The sequence below is a fragment of the Pyrus communis genome, chromosome 16 (assembly GCF_963583255.1).
Source record: "Pyrus communis chromosome 16, drPyrComm1.1, whole genome shotgun sequence".
Taxonomy (NCBI): domain Eukaryota; kingdom Viridiplantae; phylum Streptophyta; class Magnoliopsida; order Rosales; family Rosaceae; genus Pyrus; species Pyrus communis.
Genome location: NC_084818.1, coordinates 12,847,010 through 12,865,626, shown reverse-complemented (window position 1 = coordinate 12,865,626; position 18,617 = coordinate 12,847,010). Strand labels below are relative to the sequence as shown.

Genomic DNA, 18,617 nt, shown 5'->3' with positions numbered 1-18,617 from the left:
CTAGTATTGAATCGAGTCACATGTTAACCGAGGAGACATGTCATCACAATGAGCCCATCAAGCTCCATGAAATCTCAACTGAACTCTAAGATAACCGACACACTAGAAGAACTCAGGCTAGTTAACTAAAAAGGCAACCGTTGATCAAGGTCGAGAGTATGGTCCACAACCCTAGAAATCTAAATCGGAAGATCCACCTATTAGATTTCTGATTCGTAGCTTTCCAAAGTCCACAATATGCTTCTAGAACAACATACTAAAATTTCATTACAATCCAACAGTTGGATCTTCGCCAATAGCAAATTCAAGTGGCGGTCAAAGTTTGATTTTACAAACATAGAAATCCACTTCGGGAAGATCTGCACATCGGATTCCCAATCCGTCAGTTCCTAATGTTCTGAAATATTACATACTATTACGTACTAAAGTTTGGTACCGACCCAATGGTTGGATCATCAATTCATATGATAATCAAGTGACGGCCAACTAGGCAGTCAAAACATCAGAATTTCACTAAAAAAATGTCAAATAGGGAATTGGGGCATCAAAATTATCCTAGGATGGTCCGGTGGGTTCTCGGCCCACACGTCACCGCACACGGAGGCTAGCCGCCCCGACTCGCTAGAAAATTCAACAAATTCCATAATTTACCAAATTTTACCAGATTGAAGATCTCGATGAATGGAGCAAGTTTCATATTGTGACTAAAGCCAATTTGGCCGGGAAAAGCCTTAAATAGCCACGAACCCGTCAAAAACCCTAGAAATGGGTGGCTTCGATTTGACTTCTCCAGTGCTCCGCCGCCTCCAAGGTTGTTTGAGATTTGTTCCTAGCCTTAAGGAGAGTCTAATGATGGTGGAGATCGATGTGATTGCATTCGAAAATGGCCGATCGCCAGCGTGGTCTGTTGCACCCACTGATGAGATTCTTCGTGATTCCGAGCCCAATTTCTTCGAATTTAGGGTGGAAATGGTAAACAGAGGGTCATGGAGTACTTCCTAGGTGGTGGCTCAACTTAAATCGCCAAAATTTGGCCAAAGGAACCAACGGGTTCCATTGTTTCCGACCTGGTCGGGTCACAGAGGGAAATGGGCGAAATTATCCAGTGTTTTCCCCCTTTTTCCTTCCCGTCCTTTCTCCCCCTTTCCCTTCTTCTCTTCCGTCCATCTCTCTTTTTTCTCTACTCCACTCTTCATCATAACCGTCCACGTGGCTCAATCAGATTGCTCTAGAAAATCTAGAGTCTTCTAGAGGGAAGGTTAAGTTTACTAAAATGCCCCCGACTTTAAACATTAATAACTCTTTCATTATAGCTCCAAATTATGTGCCGTTTATGCTCATGTGTTCGTATTGATGAGTAATATACAAATACGTAAAGAAAAATGGAAAAATACATATGCATCAAATATGCCCTCAAAAATTCCGTTTAGTCTATTAAGGGCATTTTCATCCTTTTACTAAAAAAAAAATTTGCACCGCAAATAGAAACACGTTGAAATTGGTAATACAAAAATACATAATTTTAAATAGTGAAATCCGGGGACAGGATTTCACATTTTTCTAAACTTCATCTTATTTAAGGATTAAAATCTAGTTTCTAACTATTTATCTTATCTTGTTAGTTAGTTTCCTAATCAATGACCTTTTGTTAGTAAAAAATCTCACCCCTGTCTTTGCGAAGTTCTAGCTAGCATCTTTGTCCCACGTACACACCTCTACTATAGAAAATACTAGGATGAATGCCCGCGCTTTGCTGCGGGAACCTGTTGTTTCAGGTGTAATCGGATGAATGAAACACATTTAAGTTGAATAAATTTAACACAATTATGAACAAACAGAGGGATACTTGAGTGAATGAGATTGATAAGATAAGCAATTTTTTTTTATATACATTCAAGTGAGCTGGCATATAAACACATTGTACAATGAGCAGGAAGAAACTGAATGTCTTTGATTAGAAATAGATGGTTTCCAAAAAAGTTCTGTTTCCTGAAGAAACATGTAGTTCACACATAAAATTTCAGTTACCAAATCCAAAAAAAAAAAAAAAAACAAAAACAAAAACAAAAATGTGACTCTATATGGCTTTCTTACTACACAAAAATATCCCTTAGTTAAAGCATGCCACACATCATCACATTGCTAATATATGAAGTATATTCCTCAATGGCAAGTAATATACTCTCCTTAGCATGACCTCTCAATCCCCTAAGCATCTACAAACCATGAACTAAGGGTGGCAATCTGACCATGGTTGTGTATGTCAGGTCGACTCTATGCAATTGAATATATAAAATTTAAGCAGCCCCAGACAATCTCCTAAGCATCTACAAACCATTAACATTATTTGCCCAATATTATCAAATGCTGGATAAATGATCACAATTTACTCCCTTCCAATTTCCACCTAACTCCAAACAAACAATATTGATAAATCTTTATCATCACCTTTAACAAAACAGATTACATCGAAAAGAAAAAACAAAGTTCCTATGCAAACAAATTTAAGCAGTTTCAGATAGTCTCCTAAGCACAAAATTATAGTTCAATAAAGAAAAATCCTGATCCAAAGCTCCAACTTTTTAACCCAAAATGAAAACGAAAAGCATGGAACGTATAATTCAGTTTTGTTATTAGATTCTCCAAATCCCCAATTTAAATCCATTGTAAAGATAATACCATCGACTAAGGGTCGCAATCACATAAATGGAATCCAGGTAAAACCAAAATGCATTAAGAATCCTCAATAGTTAAACTGTAAGCTAAATCAACTAAGTGCTCCGAAGATAAACCCACAAATTTCCAAACAAAGCAAAGAAATTGAAACTGTGACATGAAAACTAATTAAAGTTCATATAATGTGATTGTATCATTAGCTAAGAGGCCACATAGAATATCGGTACTGCATGGCACAAAAGCAGTGTAAAATCTACATGTTTAGGCAATATCATCACGCTTGAGAATTTGAAATGCACAAACACTGCACACACTCACACACACCGGAATTCATATTATGATCCAGAAGCTTTCAAACTACGCATCAAAAGCAAAAGCAAGATATAAGAAACGAAAATGAAAAAACAAAATGAAAGCAAAAGCAAAATGAAAGCTAACATATGTCTTGACCAACATATTTATAAGATATGGATACCACTCCACTGGACTCCAAACAGTTATGAACCAGCTTCTTCCTCCCACGACCCGAGTTTTTGAAAATTCCAAAGAAAATAAATCCCTTAGCAATTCAGAGAAATTTGAGGACCAAATGTGATTAAATTCTAGTTAAATGAGCAAAGCTACACCAATTAAATGAGAAATTAAAAATAGTTTGAATCTAAGAAATAGAAGAACGATCACACTAAGACTCCCCTAAGACTCCCAAGACGACTATATTCAAACATTTTAGAGACGAAAGGCGCATAGGCAGGTCAAATACTTTTAGTAAAATGCAATGATTTACCAATCTGACCACCAGAAAGGAGCACACAACACCAATCCGAGAAATAGGAACTTCGGGATTGAATCCAAAATCACCTGGTCAATGAATTTAATAAGTTTAGGGATTAGGTTACTGAAAGATAATTGAAATCATAAAGAAACCAAAAATGGGGGTAAAATTCTATACATGGAAAGACAGTGAAACCTAAACCCTTATTTTCAAGCTCAATATATTTTCCGTTTTTATCATGCGAAACACATCAAAAGCCAAAGTTCCCGATCATGTTTACAACGACAAACACATCACAACTTCTTGTTTTTAAGCGAAACACGTCCAAAAGTCAATAAATTTGTTGTTTTTTTTTTTTTTTTTTTTCATGAACCAAGCTCAACCCACTTTATGATTGCAAGAAACACAAAAAATACAAAAAAAAAAAAAAAAAAAAAAAAAAAATGCACACAGCATGAACCTTACCCAAAAAAGCTTCAAGAAATAACACAATCTCACCAGCGGTGAAACAATAATGGCCTTGCGCCAATAACCATCAATAACTAATGGGTCTGTGCCTTAAAACTTGTTAATAAAAATTAACAAACAATGGGAGCAACAAAAGCTTGTTAATAATAATTCTACAAACCATTAACATTACTTCTCGAAATTTCTTCCCCAATTTCATCGATGACAATTTTATTGATGGCAATAGATGGTCTCCTAAGCATCTGCAAACCATTAACATTACACTAACTTAAAGACATAGCAATTATACATTCCACTGTTATCGTGGTCATACATAGTCAAAGGATGCCACAATTACATAACCAAATCCAGTCTCGACGTGAGCAAAAAAAAAAAATGTAACAACAGTCATGAAACCACCGTAAACAAATATACCTTAAAAGCCAAAGGGCCAAGTGCTCCATCCAACGATCCAAGTTTTTGAAAACCGCAAACACAGCAAATCCATTAGCACTAACTCACAGAACAACGACGAAAATAATAGCTCAGAAACAATGCTGAAATTCCATTAGCACTAATCACACACTGCCGGAACAGAGATGCTAGCAAAGCTTCACCAAAATGATAAAGACTAAAAACCACAAACAGGAAAAAAATAAAAACAGAGTTATCAGACAGGAGGAAACTGCCAGAATGATACTGGAAGGTGGAGAGAAATATATATATATACACACACACACACACACTCAAAAATTAGAAGAAAAATAAACATGATCTTATTTGTCAACAAACAGGAAAAAGAATACAAAGAAGGCGTGGAAAGCTTCAACCAAAAACAAAACAAAGAAAAAGCTCAACTTGTAACCACACTTATGGAGGTAATTACACACGTAAGTTTGAAAGTCATTATACCTCCTGTTAGATTCTCATATCCTCACTTGGGCTCCATATGGAAAGATTTTCTTGACAGTTCCTACTAAAAGTGTTCCCTCCTTAAAGGTATAACAGTTCCTGAAACATTATATGGCAAACCAATGTCAGTTCTTATGAAAATTAAGATCATAGAATCTCAGATCAAACAATGAGAGAACATAGCAAGCAACAAAAAACATGAATAAATTAAATGTCGAAATCCAACTGACCCAAGCTTCCTTCTCACTCAATACCTAGTCATTCTTAGCTTCGTCTATTCGAGTAATATGCACATGCATCCGGCAACCCACCTACACCATTAGGACACAACATGTGTAAGAAGCAGATTAACAAACATATGCAACTATCTAAGGGAAGGAAAAGTTAAACAATGAAAAGTTGTCAGTGCCCTGTTTAGAGGCTGAGGCGGGATGCGAATACCCAGCCTACCCTGTCTGTTGCCATTCCTAGTCTCTTTACTTGTACAAATAGCTTCACCAAAAAGAAGATTTTTCAAACTTGAATTTAAAATTTTCACTTAAGTTCAACACGTCAGGGACGAATTGATTAACTACAATATCTGCTGAAAATATATGACAAAAAGTTAAGTTTGAATACTGATCAGGAGGTCAAATACCTTCACCTAAATACAATGCTTTAGCAAGCTGACCACCAGTAATCTGCACACAACACCAATCTGAGAAATACGAACTTCGGGATTGAGTGAAAAATCACCTGGTTAATAAATTTGGATTAGTATTCTGAAAGAGGATTGAAATATTAAAAAAACAAATAAAAGGGGTGAAATTCTATACATCGAATGACAGTCAACCCTAAACCCTGGTTTTGAAGATCAATATATTTGTTGTTTTTATCACGCAAAACGCAAAGAAAGCCAGAGTTGTTGATCATGTTTACGATGAGAAACACTTGACAGCAACTTTAAAAGCATGCTTGTTAAAAGACATAAGCTATAATCAAACCAAACAGAAACATTAAATCTATTTCTAACAACAGCAACCATAATTTGCTACAAAAAATAACATATCTCAACATATTTGTCAGCCAAACTTGATGTGCAAAATGACTTGATGTGAATTCCCCCAAAATGTGCAAAATGAGAGAAAAGAAAACTAATAAGGGAAATAAATATCTCTGATGATTCCCCCAAAATCTGACCTAACACACTAAAAAATTCGAAAATAATCGACAACAAAAAGCCAGATCTAAGCTGATAGGAAAAAAAAATAAAAAATTTAAAAGCACTTAGCTTTCGAAATCCAGGCATGCAGCGGTAGATCCGGATAACCCCTATCCCCACTCCTGAAATCCATGACTCATACCTTTCCCCTTCGCTCTCTTTCCATCGTCATCTCTCTCTCTCTCTCTCTCTCTCTCTCTCTCTCTCTCTCTCTTTCTTCCGCTCTCTGTCAGAGTCCATCCCCCCGAAACCCTCCTTGAAGGACAGCAAACGAAACTGCACACAACAACCCTCGAATTCACTCAAAACCGAGAAGAAAAAACCCACTTTCCCACCTCTGAAATCCATCAGCCATACCTCTCCCTGCGCTGTCTTCCCCTCGGCATCTGTCTCTCTCTCTGTCTCTCTCTGTCTCTCTGTCTCTCCGTTTCTTCCGCTCTCTGTGAGAGCTTAATTTCCCCAAAACCATAAATGAAGGACAGGAAGTGGAACCCTTACACGGCAACCCCTTAATTCACTCAAAACCGAGAGGACAAAATTGCCCTTCCAACCTAGTTCACATATAATGGGTTTCTTGCAAATAAGTTGAAATGAAGGGGTAATTCGTCCTAAACCGTCCGGACAAAATCACCCTTATCAGTTCAAATAATATCCTTCAAACCCAGCCCAATTCTCATGGTTTTTTTGTAAATAGCGTGAAATCGAGGGGCAAACAATTGACTGTAGTCCAATGAACAGTCAATTGCTCCCTAGTTTTAGAATAGATAATGAGCGATTGTGTTTAAATAGAATTATTGATATGCAAGAAGTACTGACAAGCAAGTATATCATATGCATACATACATTGTTAATGTAGTTGTGTGTACATATCCTCCTTTTATATAGAGATTAATTGGGAAATGTTGTGACTAATTGTGTAATGTATGAAAATTTTTAACGATTTATATCTCAATAGATTTTGCATGATTGGAGCGAAGAAGAAAGTGTGATATTGAAGAAGTGTACAGAAGTAATATTTTAAAGCAAAAATGAGGGAGGGAATAAGAAGATTATCATCATAGACATAATTGTGGGGTATGTCGATAACAAGAAGAAGATGGTGGATGAGAAATTAGTTGATACCTAGCTCAGGTTCAATATGTTGATGATGTCTATCATCACTGGCAAAGAGAGTAGCAAATCAGAATGGGAAAAGATTTTTTTAGCTGCTGGATTCACTTACTATATATAACATCACTCATACGCTCGGTTTGAGGTCTCTTATTGAAGTTTACCCTTGAAAATAAATCTTCCTACTATTATTGTATCAATAAAATTATGTAGACACATGCTCTAGCTAATATTGGTGGCCCTACTGTTATATTCCATATGTACTAGATTAAAGAGTGTGTCATCGAGTGTCAATTTTAAGTGACAAATAAATAATAATTGAAGTGTGTATAAATGCATTAATTTTATGTGTTCAAATAATATCACTTAATTAATAATTATACTGTATGCGCCATTTGCATGTAATATACAATATATACAACCAACGAGGTGAATTGTCTTTTTATCTATTTCTTTGGGTGAGTATACATGTTAGTTTGGATGGAATTTTCTCGGGTTTTTCTTTTGTTTGTTCGTAACCTTTTAATTTATGCTTGATACCACCTCCTATGAAATAGAAAATTTAAACTGGAGGAGTGAGATTTGAATATTATAAATTTGAAAAAGTACTGTTAAACCAAGAATTTGTCCCAGATCATCACACATAACCACCATAGTTTGTGATATTATATGACGCATTGTGATCCAAACAGTCAGAAAAAGCCCCAGTGTCCGTTTGAGATAAATTATTTGGACAATTTTTTACAAAGGTTTTGATTGGTAAAGCTGTGTATGAGAAACCTATGGTGTGAATTTAAAGCGAAACTTAACTTTCGTTTCAGATTTTGCGCGAACCAAATTGGCCTCGTTTGCAACTCCCTCTTCGTCAGAGCTGATTCATTCTTTCTTCATCTCTCACCCACGTGAAAGGAGAAAAAAGACTTACTAAAACTTCACATAAATTGTAGACTGATTTAGTAAGCTGAAAATAGATCACATAAATTCAGAATATCTTCAAGCTGAGAACGAAGGTCTCCAATATATCGTGGCACAATCTCTTAAAGGTCATTCCGGCCATTGATTGAAAAAATTCGATGGTGTACTCAGTCATCATGCACGGCCCTTGTCCCAAATTATACAATTGCTGATAAATTATTTTTGAGTGGTTAAGGTGGTACTAAATTTTATCGCATGTGATTCTTCATTCTTTTTCCCAAGTTTTAATTATTTTTTCTCTTCTTTTTCCCAGTCGAAAAAAGTATTCCGCATCAAATTAGAACTCAAATAATTCACACTTCGGGGATATGACGTTTTCTCACCCTTGTGAATCATTCACATATCCACATTTTCTACTTACCGTGTACTAATCTGATTTACTATATATAATCCATTATTACAACTAATATTCTAGACTAATCTACACTATGAGACATTGATGAACTCCAGATGTAGTGAGTCAAAGATAAAGACTCTAACCCTTAGATTTGTCCTTGATGCTATGAAGGGCATTGTTGATGGTAGTATTCAAGGCCGTGCACAGCTTCGTCTTAGGTGGAGCTTGCCAATCCTTGTGTCATCTCCTGTCATTCCGATGAGGAGAGTAAGACGGGGTGTCTCGACCAGCTCTTCTTCGTTCATAATGATAGTAGGGTTGGGATATCCCTGCCCTTCGAACTAGACGTGAAGGTCTCCCTTCATCCTGTTATTCGTAGGAGAATCTCCACTCATACCTCTTCTTCCAAGTTTTACCATCCCAATCAGTGAGCCCATCAATGGCATCCTAGAAGGGAGTATTTATACCAGTAGAGAGAGTCCTTTTAGGATATTGAATTCAAGAGGATATCTAAGAGTAGATATTGTCCTCTTAGGAGTGTGATCATTTGCGGTGTACGCCAATCCCTAAATAGTAGGAATCAGAATATACGAAACGTATGTGCTTCCCAATCAGATCAAGTTTCCGTATCCTACGGAGAAAGAATGGTTATTGTCAATGAAGTCGACAAACTTTGCATACTGATCTGAAACACATTATGTGGTGGATCGCTGGTTTGTTTGTACAACTCTACGATAGAAGTTGTTAAGTCTATGACCAGACATTTGAGGTGTCTGTATTCCAAATTTGTCTTACTCCGGCCCTGAAAAATCATGGTCCCACAAACCTGAACAATGCCGTGAACACCCTCAAAGACAAATATGATGCCTCAAGTCCAAAAGACTACTTTACATTATCCGAATTACTGAGTTCTCATGTGACATGAGTATGAAAACTCCTAGTTAATCACGTTCAGTGTACTCACTCTCTATTGAGCACTTACATACTTATCCGGTGTCTTTCTGTTGGAAGTAGGCCCACAAAGCCACTCATTTGATGTCATAACTTTTGGAATACTTATTGTGTTAAACTATTATATGTTTAATGAAGGGTAAAGCTTATTGTTAATCACTATTTATTGTATTATGTGTTTAAGCAATAAGGGAATCCAAGGAATGTATTTAATCTAAGAGAGAAGTGATCTAAGTAAGTTATATTAACGAGAACTTTCTCTTATGTTCATTTCTAAAATGTTCCAAGCCATAGGATTGCCAATTGGGCATTGACAATCCGCTAAGGTTAGTATGTGTTATGTTAACTCAAGCGTGAGCATGACTAGTCTCAAGTCATTTAGTGTTGGACACTGAGACAAACACATAGGTGCTCAAAAGGTAATCAAGTACATTGAACTACGATCAAAAGAGAGTTCAAACATACATGTCATGTAAGAACTCGTAAGTTGCAATATGCAAAATAGTCCTTTGACCTGAGGTATCATAGATGTCTAATGATTAGGTCCTTGATCTTTGATCATGTCAAAGGCATTCCATCGAGAGTGTCCACGACATAGATGACAGTAGGGTTGACAGAGGCATAAGAGAGGGAGGCCTATGTGGATTCATTCTTGCCATCACCATCTTAGACAACCGAGTATTCATGGGAGTTCTTGAGATCCGTAGAAAACAACACGATTTGGGTTTCCAAGTTTGATGAGATTCTTCTAGATCTCTGGAAACCAGTTGTTAGGTACGAGTTTTCTTATCTCGTGACGACTACAAGTCGTCAATTCTCACCGAAATTCGGAAGGGCGTTTCTGGCGTGGTGGGAGAGACGAAAAATGGACATACCTTTGCTTGTTTTGCTGTACCTTTGTTTGTCTGTAAGATCTCTCTATCTCTCTTGTCCACGAGAGAAAGACGAGATTGCAGGTCTAGTAGGGATAAGGATCAGGACATCAACAGTTAGAGTGATAAAAGAAAAAGTGATAAAAGAAAGGTTAATGGATTTTTGGGACAAGATGATCTTCCCTGTTTGTTGTGTCTAGGTTGCCGTCTCTACTATGTGATTTTTCTGGTGCTCCTTCTCAGAGCTAAACTGCTCCTAGTACCACAAGTTCGACTCGTGTTTATTCGAATTTACGGCGTTATGCTTTCCACTGACATGAGAGCATCACATACTAATAACGTGTTGTAAAATCGATGGTGTGTGCAGTGGAATAAATAAAACAAGACACAAAATTTACAAGGTTCCTCTACAGTCAGTGTGACTGGAGTACGTCCTCAGAGCAGCAGTGGTGCTTCCATTATAATTTAAAATAATAAGAGTACAAAATAACTCTCTCTATTATCCCCTCTACTCTTCCTCTCTTTTTTCTCTTCCTCTTCCGTGAACTTCTTACTTTCATCCTTAGGTGTGTTGTATTCCATAAGACTTGCTTTTATAGAAGCAAATCACGAGCAACACAGTGAAAGGCATATTAGTGGAGTCACCTAACATTCCATCCAATAAAGACAGATTGAAGTGGATTAGTGACCAGTCATCCAGTCACCTTTACAACATCAATGACCTAGCTTATAGAAACTTCGATTTTTGCCTTTTTGTGTTAAAATAGCCAGAAATCCTCATTTAGCTAACTTACTGAAAATGCTTTAATAAGCTATTGTATCACCAATGAACTAATTAGACCAAGTCGATATAAGCTAATGTCTCAAAAATATTTTTTTAACAAATGATATTATCCATATTAAGGAAGTGAGGAAGTGGATTAAGCCTCACACTGTGCTAACCATAATTATATGGTTCAAATTTTCCTTTAACGACAATCGAATCTAAGACTTCTCGTTTATAAGTAAAGAGGAATATCACTAGATTGTAATACTAAATGACATAAGTTTAACTAACTAATTAGACATGCATATGGACCCACCTCTATGTAGCTAGCTGACGAGACAATAACTTGTCAAAACAAAGGGCTATCAGCTACCCTTTGAGGAGTTCAGATCTGCTATTCTCAAACTCCCACGGCCCACCCTCTGCCTGATTTTTGCTATCGACAAGTGTCATTACTTTAGACCAAGTTAACAACGTTAACATCTTAAAATGGAATTGTTATTAATACTCACAAAATTTTATTTTACACACCTTACAAGTATATAGATTTTTTTTCTAAATATAAAAAATAAGAAGTACACAATGAGATTTTTAAAGTTCCAATAACAATTTTCTCTTAAAATATGGAAAATAAAAATATTACTGAAAACCAACCCCATCTCACCAGACAAAGCTCCCCCACCGATATTCCGTCGGCCAACCCATCTGCGCCTCACTGCTGGCCAGTGGCCATCAACTTCTCCCGTCGCTCCCCACCCAATTGCACTTCACCCAGCCACCCACCTCGACTTGATACAAAAGTCAAATGGTTCTCACTTCCTCACCGAATCCCGAACCCGTTTCGCTTCGATTCGATCTCTCCGCTGTGGGTATATCGGTATTTCTCTCGAAACCCCGTACATCCGCTCCCGTAGAAGAAGCAGCCGCCTCCACCATTGGGATTAGAAGAAGATCAAAGCCTAAAGGGATACTTGAAGTCAAACATTGGGTTTGTCTGTAAATAAAATCCATTGCTGCTAATCATGGGAGTCGGAAGGAGATGGAGAAGATGAGACGCGGATTATACAAAAATAGAAGACTTGTTAACTCAGAAGACAGACGTCACAAGAAGAATGCAGGCAGAGATGATGATTAGTTTTCAATGTCATTTGCTAATGATTAGTTATTTTTCATTGATTGAAGCATATAAGGATGACTGAAAGTACATATATACTGCATACACATTACAAAAATATCTATTTCTCGCTCTAGCCTCGAAGGAGTCTTAATTAAAAGTCTATTGGTCTCTCTCTTCACAACTCGGTTTGGGGCTACTATTCCCATCATTTTCAGGAGTGCAGCTCCCACTGCTGCTGCCATCAATTGTTTTTTGTCCTTCATCACACTCATTACTGCTCATACTACTACTTACTCCACCAGTACTAGTACCACCTTCTTTGCTACTGCCTTCCTCGAGAAGACGATCGCCTCTCTCAACCAAGACAAGAGCCAAGTGAAGCTGATCATCGTTGCGAGTCAAGTGATCGTGATCACCATGATCACCATCCTTGATTTTGTACTTAGGGTATGTAGCGCGAAATGACCAAACTTGGACCACATCACCTACACCTAGACTATGTTTTTCAACAATGCCAAACCATGTAGATTTCAGCACATAGGTTTTTTGAGATTTGCTTGACATTGTCCACAATCCTAGGGATACCTTGTCGGGTTCAAGCTTTGGGCCAATCAAAGGAACCGTCAGGAGGCTAGTTTTATCTAGTTCCTCCTTCTCATTGGGTTTGAGAAAATTCTTGGATTCGGTTTGCATTCGAGGCAGTGACAACCTGCCTTGGTCTTTGTTTATGTCAGTGTTGTACAAACTCTTTTGTGCCAACATTTGCAGCTTTGTCCCTTTCATTTCTCCTAAGATCAAGCTCTTGAATTCTTCAGGCAAGTCAGGGGCTGGTGCCTTATTTTTACCCTTGTTCACCACCTTATTTGTTGCGTTCAAGTTGTTGTTGAAGATAAACTTGGCCTTCTTCTTCTTCTCATTCGGAGGTGCAGCCCTATCTCCACCATCATCAACGTCGATGTATTTTCTTTTCAAATTATCTTTATCATCAATCACTGTTGGTGCTTCATGAACATAATCAAGTTCAGTACCACTAGCTCTAGTACTGGCAGGGATGTCGGTCGCTATGGTTAACTCTTTTCCGAACAAGATGATACTTTTAGCTTTAGTGGGCGACCTTAGTTTCTTAGGGTGTGGACAACATTCTTCAAGTAAACTACTACACAAAATTAAACACGTAATTAATTAGTACGCGGCAAGGTTATATATGTAACAAATTAGTTAATCAATTTGGTGGCAGCAGTTGTTAATACTTTAGAAAACTGATTTCCCATACCCTTTTATCCTTTTGTCCATTTATCCTCTTTTGATATAAACATGAGTTTACAAAGAGAGTTAAGAAGTGTGTAATTATCTCTTCCCTAATATACTTACTGATTACATAATTAAATTAGCTAGCTACAGTTTGAGAGAGAGAGAGAGAGAGAGAGAGAGATAATACGTACTCTGGGATTTCTTGGATGTTCGAATGGGAGCGTTTCTTATTGGGAAGTAGAGGTTGATGTTCTTCTTCTTGTTGGTTCCCTGACTTTTCTTCTTCCTCATGACTTCCAGACTCAACCTGACCACTAGAACTCTCCAATATATGGCCTTTTTCTCTCACGATCAGCAGTCCGTTTCCTTCTTTCTGCAACGAATTTGTTAATTAAGTAACATTATTAACGTTAAAGAATAATAAACAAATAAATAAACACAGTAGAAAGATTAAAGAAGATATGAAAGCTTTTACTTACAGGAGAATTAGGGTTCGTGTTGGTATTGCTAGGGGTAGGGCTAGGGCTAGGCATAGTATTTAAGAAATCAAAGTAGCTTCGCCTCTTCTTCAAAGGCAAGTCCGAATTCTCTTGTGTCTCTTGCAGCAGCTTGATTTTTCTGGAAGCGATGGTGCAAATTGCCTTCGCCAACGTATCAAAAGGGGACAAGCCATCATTGTCGTCCAAATCTTCCTTACGCCACAAACTCTGCGAACTCATCAACATTATCTTCTTGTTCTTCTGTTTCTTCTTCTCCTTTTTCTCCAAGTTCTTTTTCAGTGAATAAAGCGAAAGAACAAACACAGAAGTGCGTTAATGTTCTTATATAGATAGTCTCTTATGGGGTAGGAATCCTTAATCTGACCGGATATAGAAAAGTTTGGGCTTCAAGTAAATAGTAATCCCTAGCTAATTGGCTAACCTAAGTTTTAATTTCAATCCAACGGTTCAGGACCAAAGTCAACAAAATATGACTGTATCCAAGGAGGAATCGGATGCGCAGAAGATTTAGGAAAGTATATACGAGTAGATAGTATTTGTCAGGGAGAAGGGGAGCTTTAATTGGTCTCCAAGTAATCTTTCCTCAATAAAAATCGATGCCCTAAGTCCCAAAGATTTTGGGTTTCTTTTAAAAAAAATTGTATTTTCGGTTGCCCCATTTTAGAAGATTTTGTCATTGGCATGGTTTGATTCCAATTTCACGTGGGTTTTAATATATTTTTAATTTGGTGTGATAAATTGTAAGATAGTTTTTTTTTTTTTTCCTTTTACTTTATCAATAACTAATTAATTGATACACAAATACAAAAATGTGATCCGAACATTCTATTTTTGGGTGCCCTCGTCGAAAATCATGTATACAAAGTATCAAAGCTAGTCATTTATCGCCTCAGGCATCTAGGCGATCTCGACATTTGAATTTAATAAACAAGAAAGAAACGGCATAAATTCAAAACGAATTCGTTTTGGACATGATTTTTATCAAATTTTGCTAATTTTATATTTCTAACTTAGTTTCTAGTTTATTATGACTTTATCACGTGAATTAGAGAAATAATAATAATAGTCAAATATTTGATTGTTTGACGTGCTTGCTTAATTGTTTGTTTAAAATACCATGTTATGTATATTAAGTATTAAAAAGTTTAGTTTAGGCAATCGCTTCGTGCTATTATAAAACGCTTTGGCTTCATTTCTCCCTTTTAAAACATTGGTCTTAAATTCGAATTGCTAGTTCGATACTCTTCAACTTCATTTTATTTGGCTTTAAATCAGAACAGACAAAAAAAAACCGGGAAAATAAACCGTACAAATACTACTTACCTTCCAACTGCCAAGAACACCCACCCGCCACCACCCCCTACAAAACCCAAATCGCCACCAATTCCAATTTCCACACCAAGAGAGAATCTGTGATTTCATGACAAGTAAGAAGAGAGTGCTGGTAGTTGGAGGCACAGGTTACTTGGGCCAGCATGTACTGCAAGAGTTCTCAGAGATTGAAGGGATCACAGCAACCACGCCTTTCGGTCTGGCTTTTACCCACCACTCCAGTCCTCCTCCCCAAGCATTGCTCGATGCATTTCCCCAGTTGCTGCATTTCCATGTCGATTTGCAGACCGGCCGTGGATTTCAAGCCATTTCTCGGACGTTTGGCCCGGTCAGGTTTCATCCCAATACTCCACTTCTGTAAAATACTACATATTTTTTTTAATTGATTTAATTATGCTGATTTTGATTGGTGGTGTTCAAGTTATAATCTGTGGAATCTGCAATTTGGAGTAGTGGGTTTTCTGGAACATGCATTCTGAATTTTTTTTTTTTTTTTCAAGCTGAAAGACAATGTGGTTTACTTAATGGGTTTTTCCTGTTGTGGGTTCATATGTTTTTTCATTTTTTCTGTTAAATTTATTTGGAAATCGTATGGGGTCTTTGGTTCTTTGAGATTGCTTAGGACTCTTGCTTAGCCATATGCAAGCCATTAGTTCTTTAGGGGAACTTACATTGTGTAAAAGCTCGAACAGTTGTCTTTGCGTATACAATTTTATATAGTTGTTGAATGATTTTTTTGTTTTGGGGGGGGGGGGGGTACTTAACTTAAATAGTGAAGAACGTTTAAGTGCTGAGAAGTGTATTGGTTGAATTTGCAGCCTGATGTGGTTGTAAACTGCGCTGCACTCTCCGTTCCTCGTGCCTGTGAAATGGATCCTGCTGCTGCTATGTCTGTGAATGTTCCATCTTCTCTTGTGAATTGGTTATCAAGCTTTGAAGAGAGTAGTCCTCTTCTGATACATTTGTCAACTGATCAAGGTTAAGTCCCTCTTAGCCATTACAGTGGTAGATTTTTTATCCGTTTACATATCTATTTAAGCTCTTCCGAGTACAAATGGCTCAACTAGACGAGAAAAATAAGAAAAGAAAATGGCAATGGACGAACAATAATAGCAGATACTACCAACGTAACAACTTTCTTAAAAGCATTCTTAAAAATCTAGACGACACTTTGATTGTCCCCAGTCATGAAACTGTTGTATGCTGAGACTGTTGTGGTTTGTCAGTTGAGGCAGACAATGTCTAGAAAATTAGGATAGTTATTGTTGGCTTAAAGCATAGAGTATTATGTAATCTTAGGACTTCTATCAAGTATGAACTTCTTCCGGCACTAGATGGAGAATAAGAAAGGGGAGGGGTTACTTTTGATGAATTTGATAAAATTTTATAAAAGCTTCATTGTTTAAAATCAATGCTCAAATGTCCTCAAGTAAAGAAATGGATCCTGTATATTGAACATCATAAATATCCGTGTCTGATGAGTATGACTTTCCAATGATTGACTTTCCCAGCCTCCGTAAGCATTATAAAAGGACTCTTTGGTATCTGAAATTGTTCATTTCGTGAATTAATCAATTACTGGAATGGAAGAACCTTTTAATTAGGGAAGATTTCATCCACTTTCTATTCTATTAGTTAGGCTTAATGACCTCGGCTACTTATTTCAGTACGAGAACATTTAAAATGCAGGAGCTTTTCAAGCATTCTTCTCATGGTCTGGTATTTCTCATTGTTATTTCAGCATGAATGCATCCACATTTAAGATATCAGCTTTTCTATTTGAACCACTTATCTTTGTTTTATACCTTTATGCTCATGTGAGTCATATCTATTCCTAGTTCGTGATTCATGATTGATGTAATTTTCCATCAGTTTATGAAGGGGCGAAGTCCTTTTACAAGGAAGATGATGAAACCGCTCCTGTAAATGTATATGGGAAATCGAAAGTGGCAGCAGAGCAGTTCATAACTGAAAAATGCTCCAACTTTGCAATTTTGAGAAGCAGTATCATCTTTGGGCCACAGACAATCTCACCGGTTTCAAAATCTCTTCCAATCCAGGCATACAGAAGACAGTCCTTCGGTTGAATTTTTGCTAATTTGTTGGTGAAGTTTATGAGCCCACCTAATAAATTCCAATCAGAGAAGCAAATTAATATAAAGATGATAAAGACAACTTAATAAGTATTATCATAGCTTATGTTTGAGTCTAATCAATGATTTTCATGTGAATGTAGTGGATAGATGGTGTCCTCTCCAAAGGAAATGCAAGTGAGTTTTTTCATGACGAGTTCCGGTGTCCTATATATGTAAAGGACGTTGTAGCTGTCATATTAGCTCTGTCCAAGAGATGGATATCTGGTATGAAGTTCCCAACTCTCTTGCTTTTGTACTTGTTGAATCACCAAAAGTTGTGGACCTATAAAATGTTTCTCTGTTGTTTTTACTTTCTATTATCTCTGGAGCTTTTACTTTTGTCTTCATGGTTGTGGTATTTGTCGTAAATCTGCAGATAGTAAGCAAACAAAGGTTCTACTAAATGTCGGTGGACCAGATAGGGTATCCCGCCTTCAAATGGCTGAGATTGTTGCCGATGTTAGAGGATACAGCCCCTCATTGATCAAATCAGTGTCTGCATCATCAGTACGTGGACCTTATACCATTTGTTTTTGCTATGTGTGAGTTACGTAGTGATCAGCACGTTCATTAGATCACTTTCTGAATAACAAATATATGGCCAATCAGTTTCAAGTTGCATTCTTACGACGAGATTTCCACTTTGCCTTGTGTTGACAACTCCGATAACATTAGAACACACATTCATACTGTCCAGCCATTTGCTTTCTCCTCTTTCTGCAAATTTACAGTATAGCGGTATATTGCATTTGTAATTTCAGGTTGATCGTGGAGTAATGTCCCCTGCCTGACATATCCATGGATATCACTAAGTTGGTTTGGACACTTGGTATTGCTCCAACTTCATTTAGAGACGGTGTCAGATTGAAGCTTGAAACTGAGGCAAAGCCGTCCTGACGGCCTGAAGATAATGTAATTTGCTTACTACTTGTAACACTAAGGAATAATCGTACCTTTCTGTCATACATGATTGGAAAAGAAATGTTGAAATTGTTCAAAGAGCAACTACTATTGAACCGAACAAGCTTCAAATGTCCTACTACCAATTTATTAGTACTGAAATTTCTACTTCACAAGATACATGGATCGATCAAACAACAAAACATAATGAAGTTGAGTTGTAATCAAGTTGTTTGACACGTTAATCGAATATATTAAGTTAGACGTGATTAGTTTTAATTTAATGTTAATTTTCTTCCCAATAAAAGTCGCTTCAATTTAATACATGTTTAGGTCTGTCACAAATTTTTTGGGTCACTAAAG

The 18,617-nt window shown here is 37.0% G+C and overlaps 1 protein-coding gene and 1 long non-coding RNA gene across 3 annotated transcripts; one reads left to right on the top strand and one right to left on the bottom strand.

The window, feature by feature from the left end:
- Positions 1–4,807: 4,807 nt before the first annotated feature.
- Positions 4,808–5,860, bottom strand: LOC137719583 (uncharacterized). Its single transcript, XR_011066415.1, has 3 exons — positions 5,445–5,860; positions 5,038–5,118; positions 4,808–4,906 (listed from the first exon to the last, which is right to left on the bottom strand). It is a non-coding gene; the product is annotated as an uncharacterized lncRNA (long non-coding RNA).
- Positions 5,861–15,307: 9,447 nt separating this feature from the next.
- Positions 15,308–18,371, top strand: LOC137719482 (uncharacterized). 2 transcript variants are annotated; one of them, XM_068458523.1, is made up of 6 exons: positions 15,308–15,547; positions 16,038–16,197; positions 17,092–17,279; positions 17,456–17,579; positions 17,731–17,861; positions 18,116–18,371. In XM_068458523.1, exons 1-6 carry the CDS (start codon positions 15,308–15,310, stop codon positions 18,143–18,145), a joined length of 873 nt encoding a protein of 290 aa, XP_068314624.1. In that variant the 3' UTR covers positions 18,146–18,371. The 2 variants fall into 2 exon arrangements, with proteins under 2 accessions (XP_068314624.1, XP_068314623.1); XM_068458522.1 differs by having other exon boundaries at positions 17,731–17,894.
- Positions 18,372–18,617: the final 246 nt, after the last annotated feature.

Bases quoted from the DNA above. Each gene is read 5' to 3' on its own strand.
- LOC137719482 (XM_068458522.1), top strand. From the start codon at position 15,308: ATGACAAGTAAGAAGAGAGTGCTGGTAGTTGGAGGCACAGGTTACTTG. The intron at 15,548-16,037 runs GTCAGGTTTCAT...TTGAATTTGCAG, and splicing joins TTTCTCGGACGTTTGGCCCG to CCTGATGTGGTTGTAAACTG. The intron at 17,280-17,455 runs GCATACAGAAGA...ATGTGAATGTAG, and splicing joins CAAAATCTCTTCCAATCCAG to TGGATAGATGGTGTCCTCTC.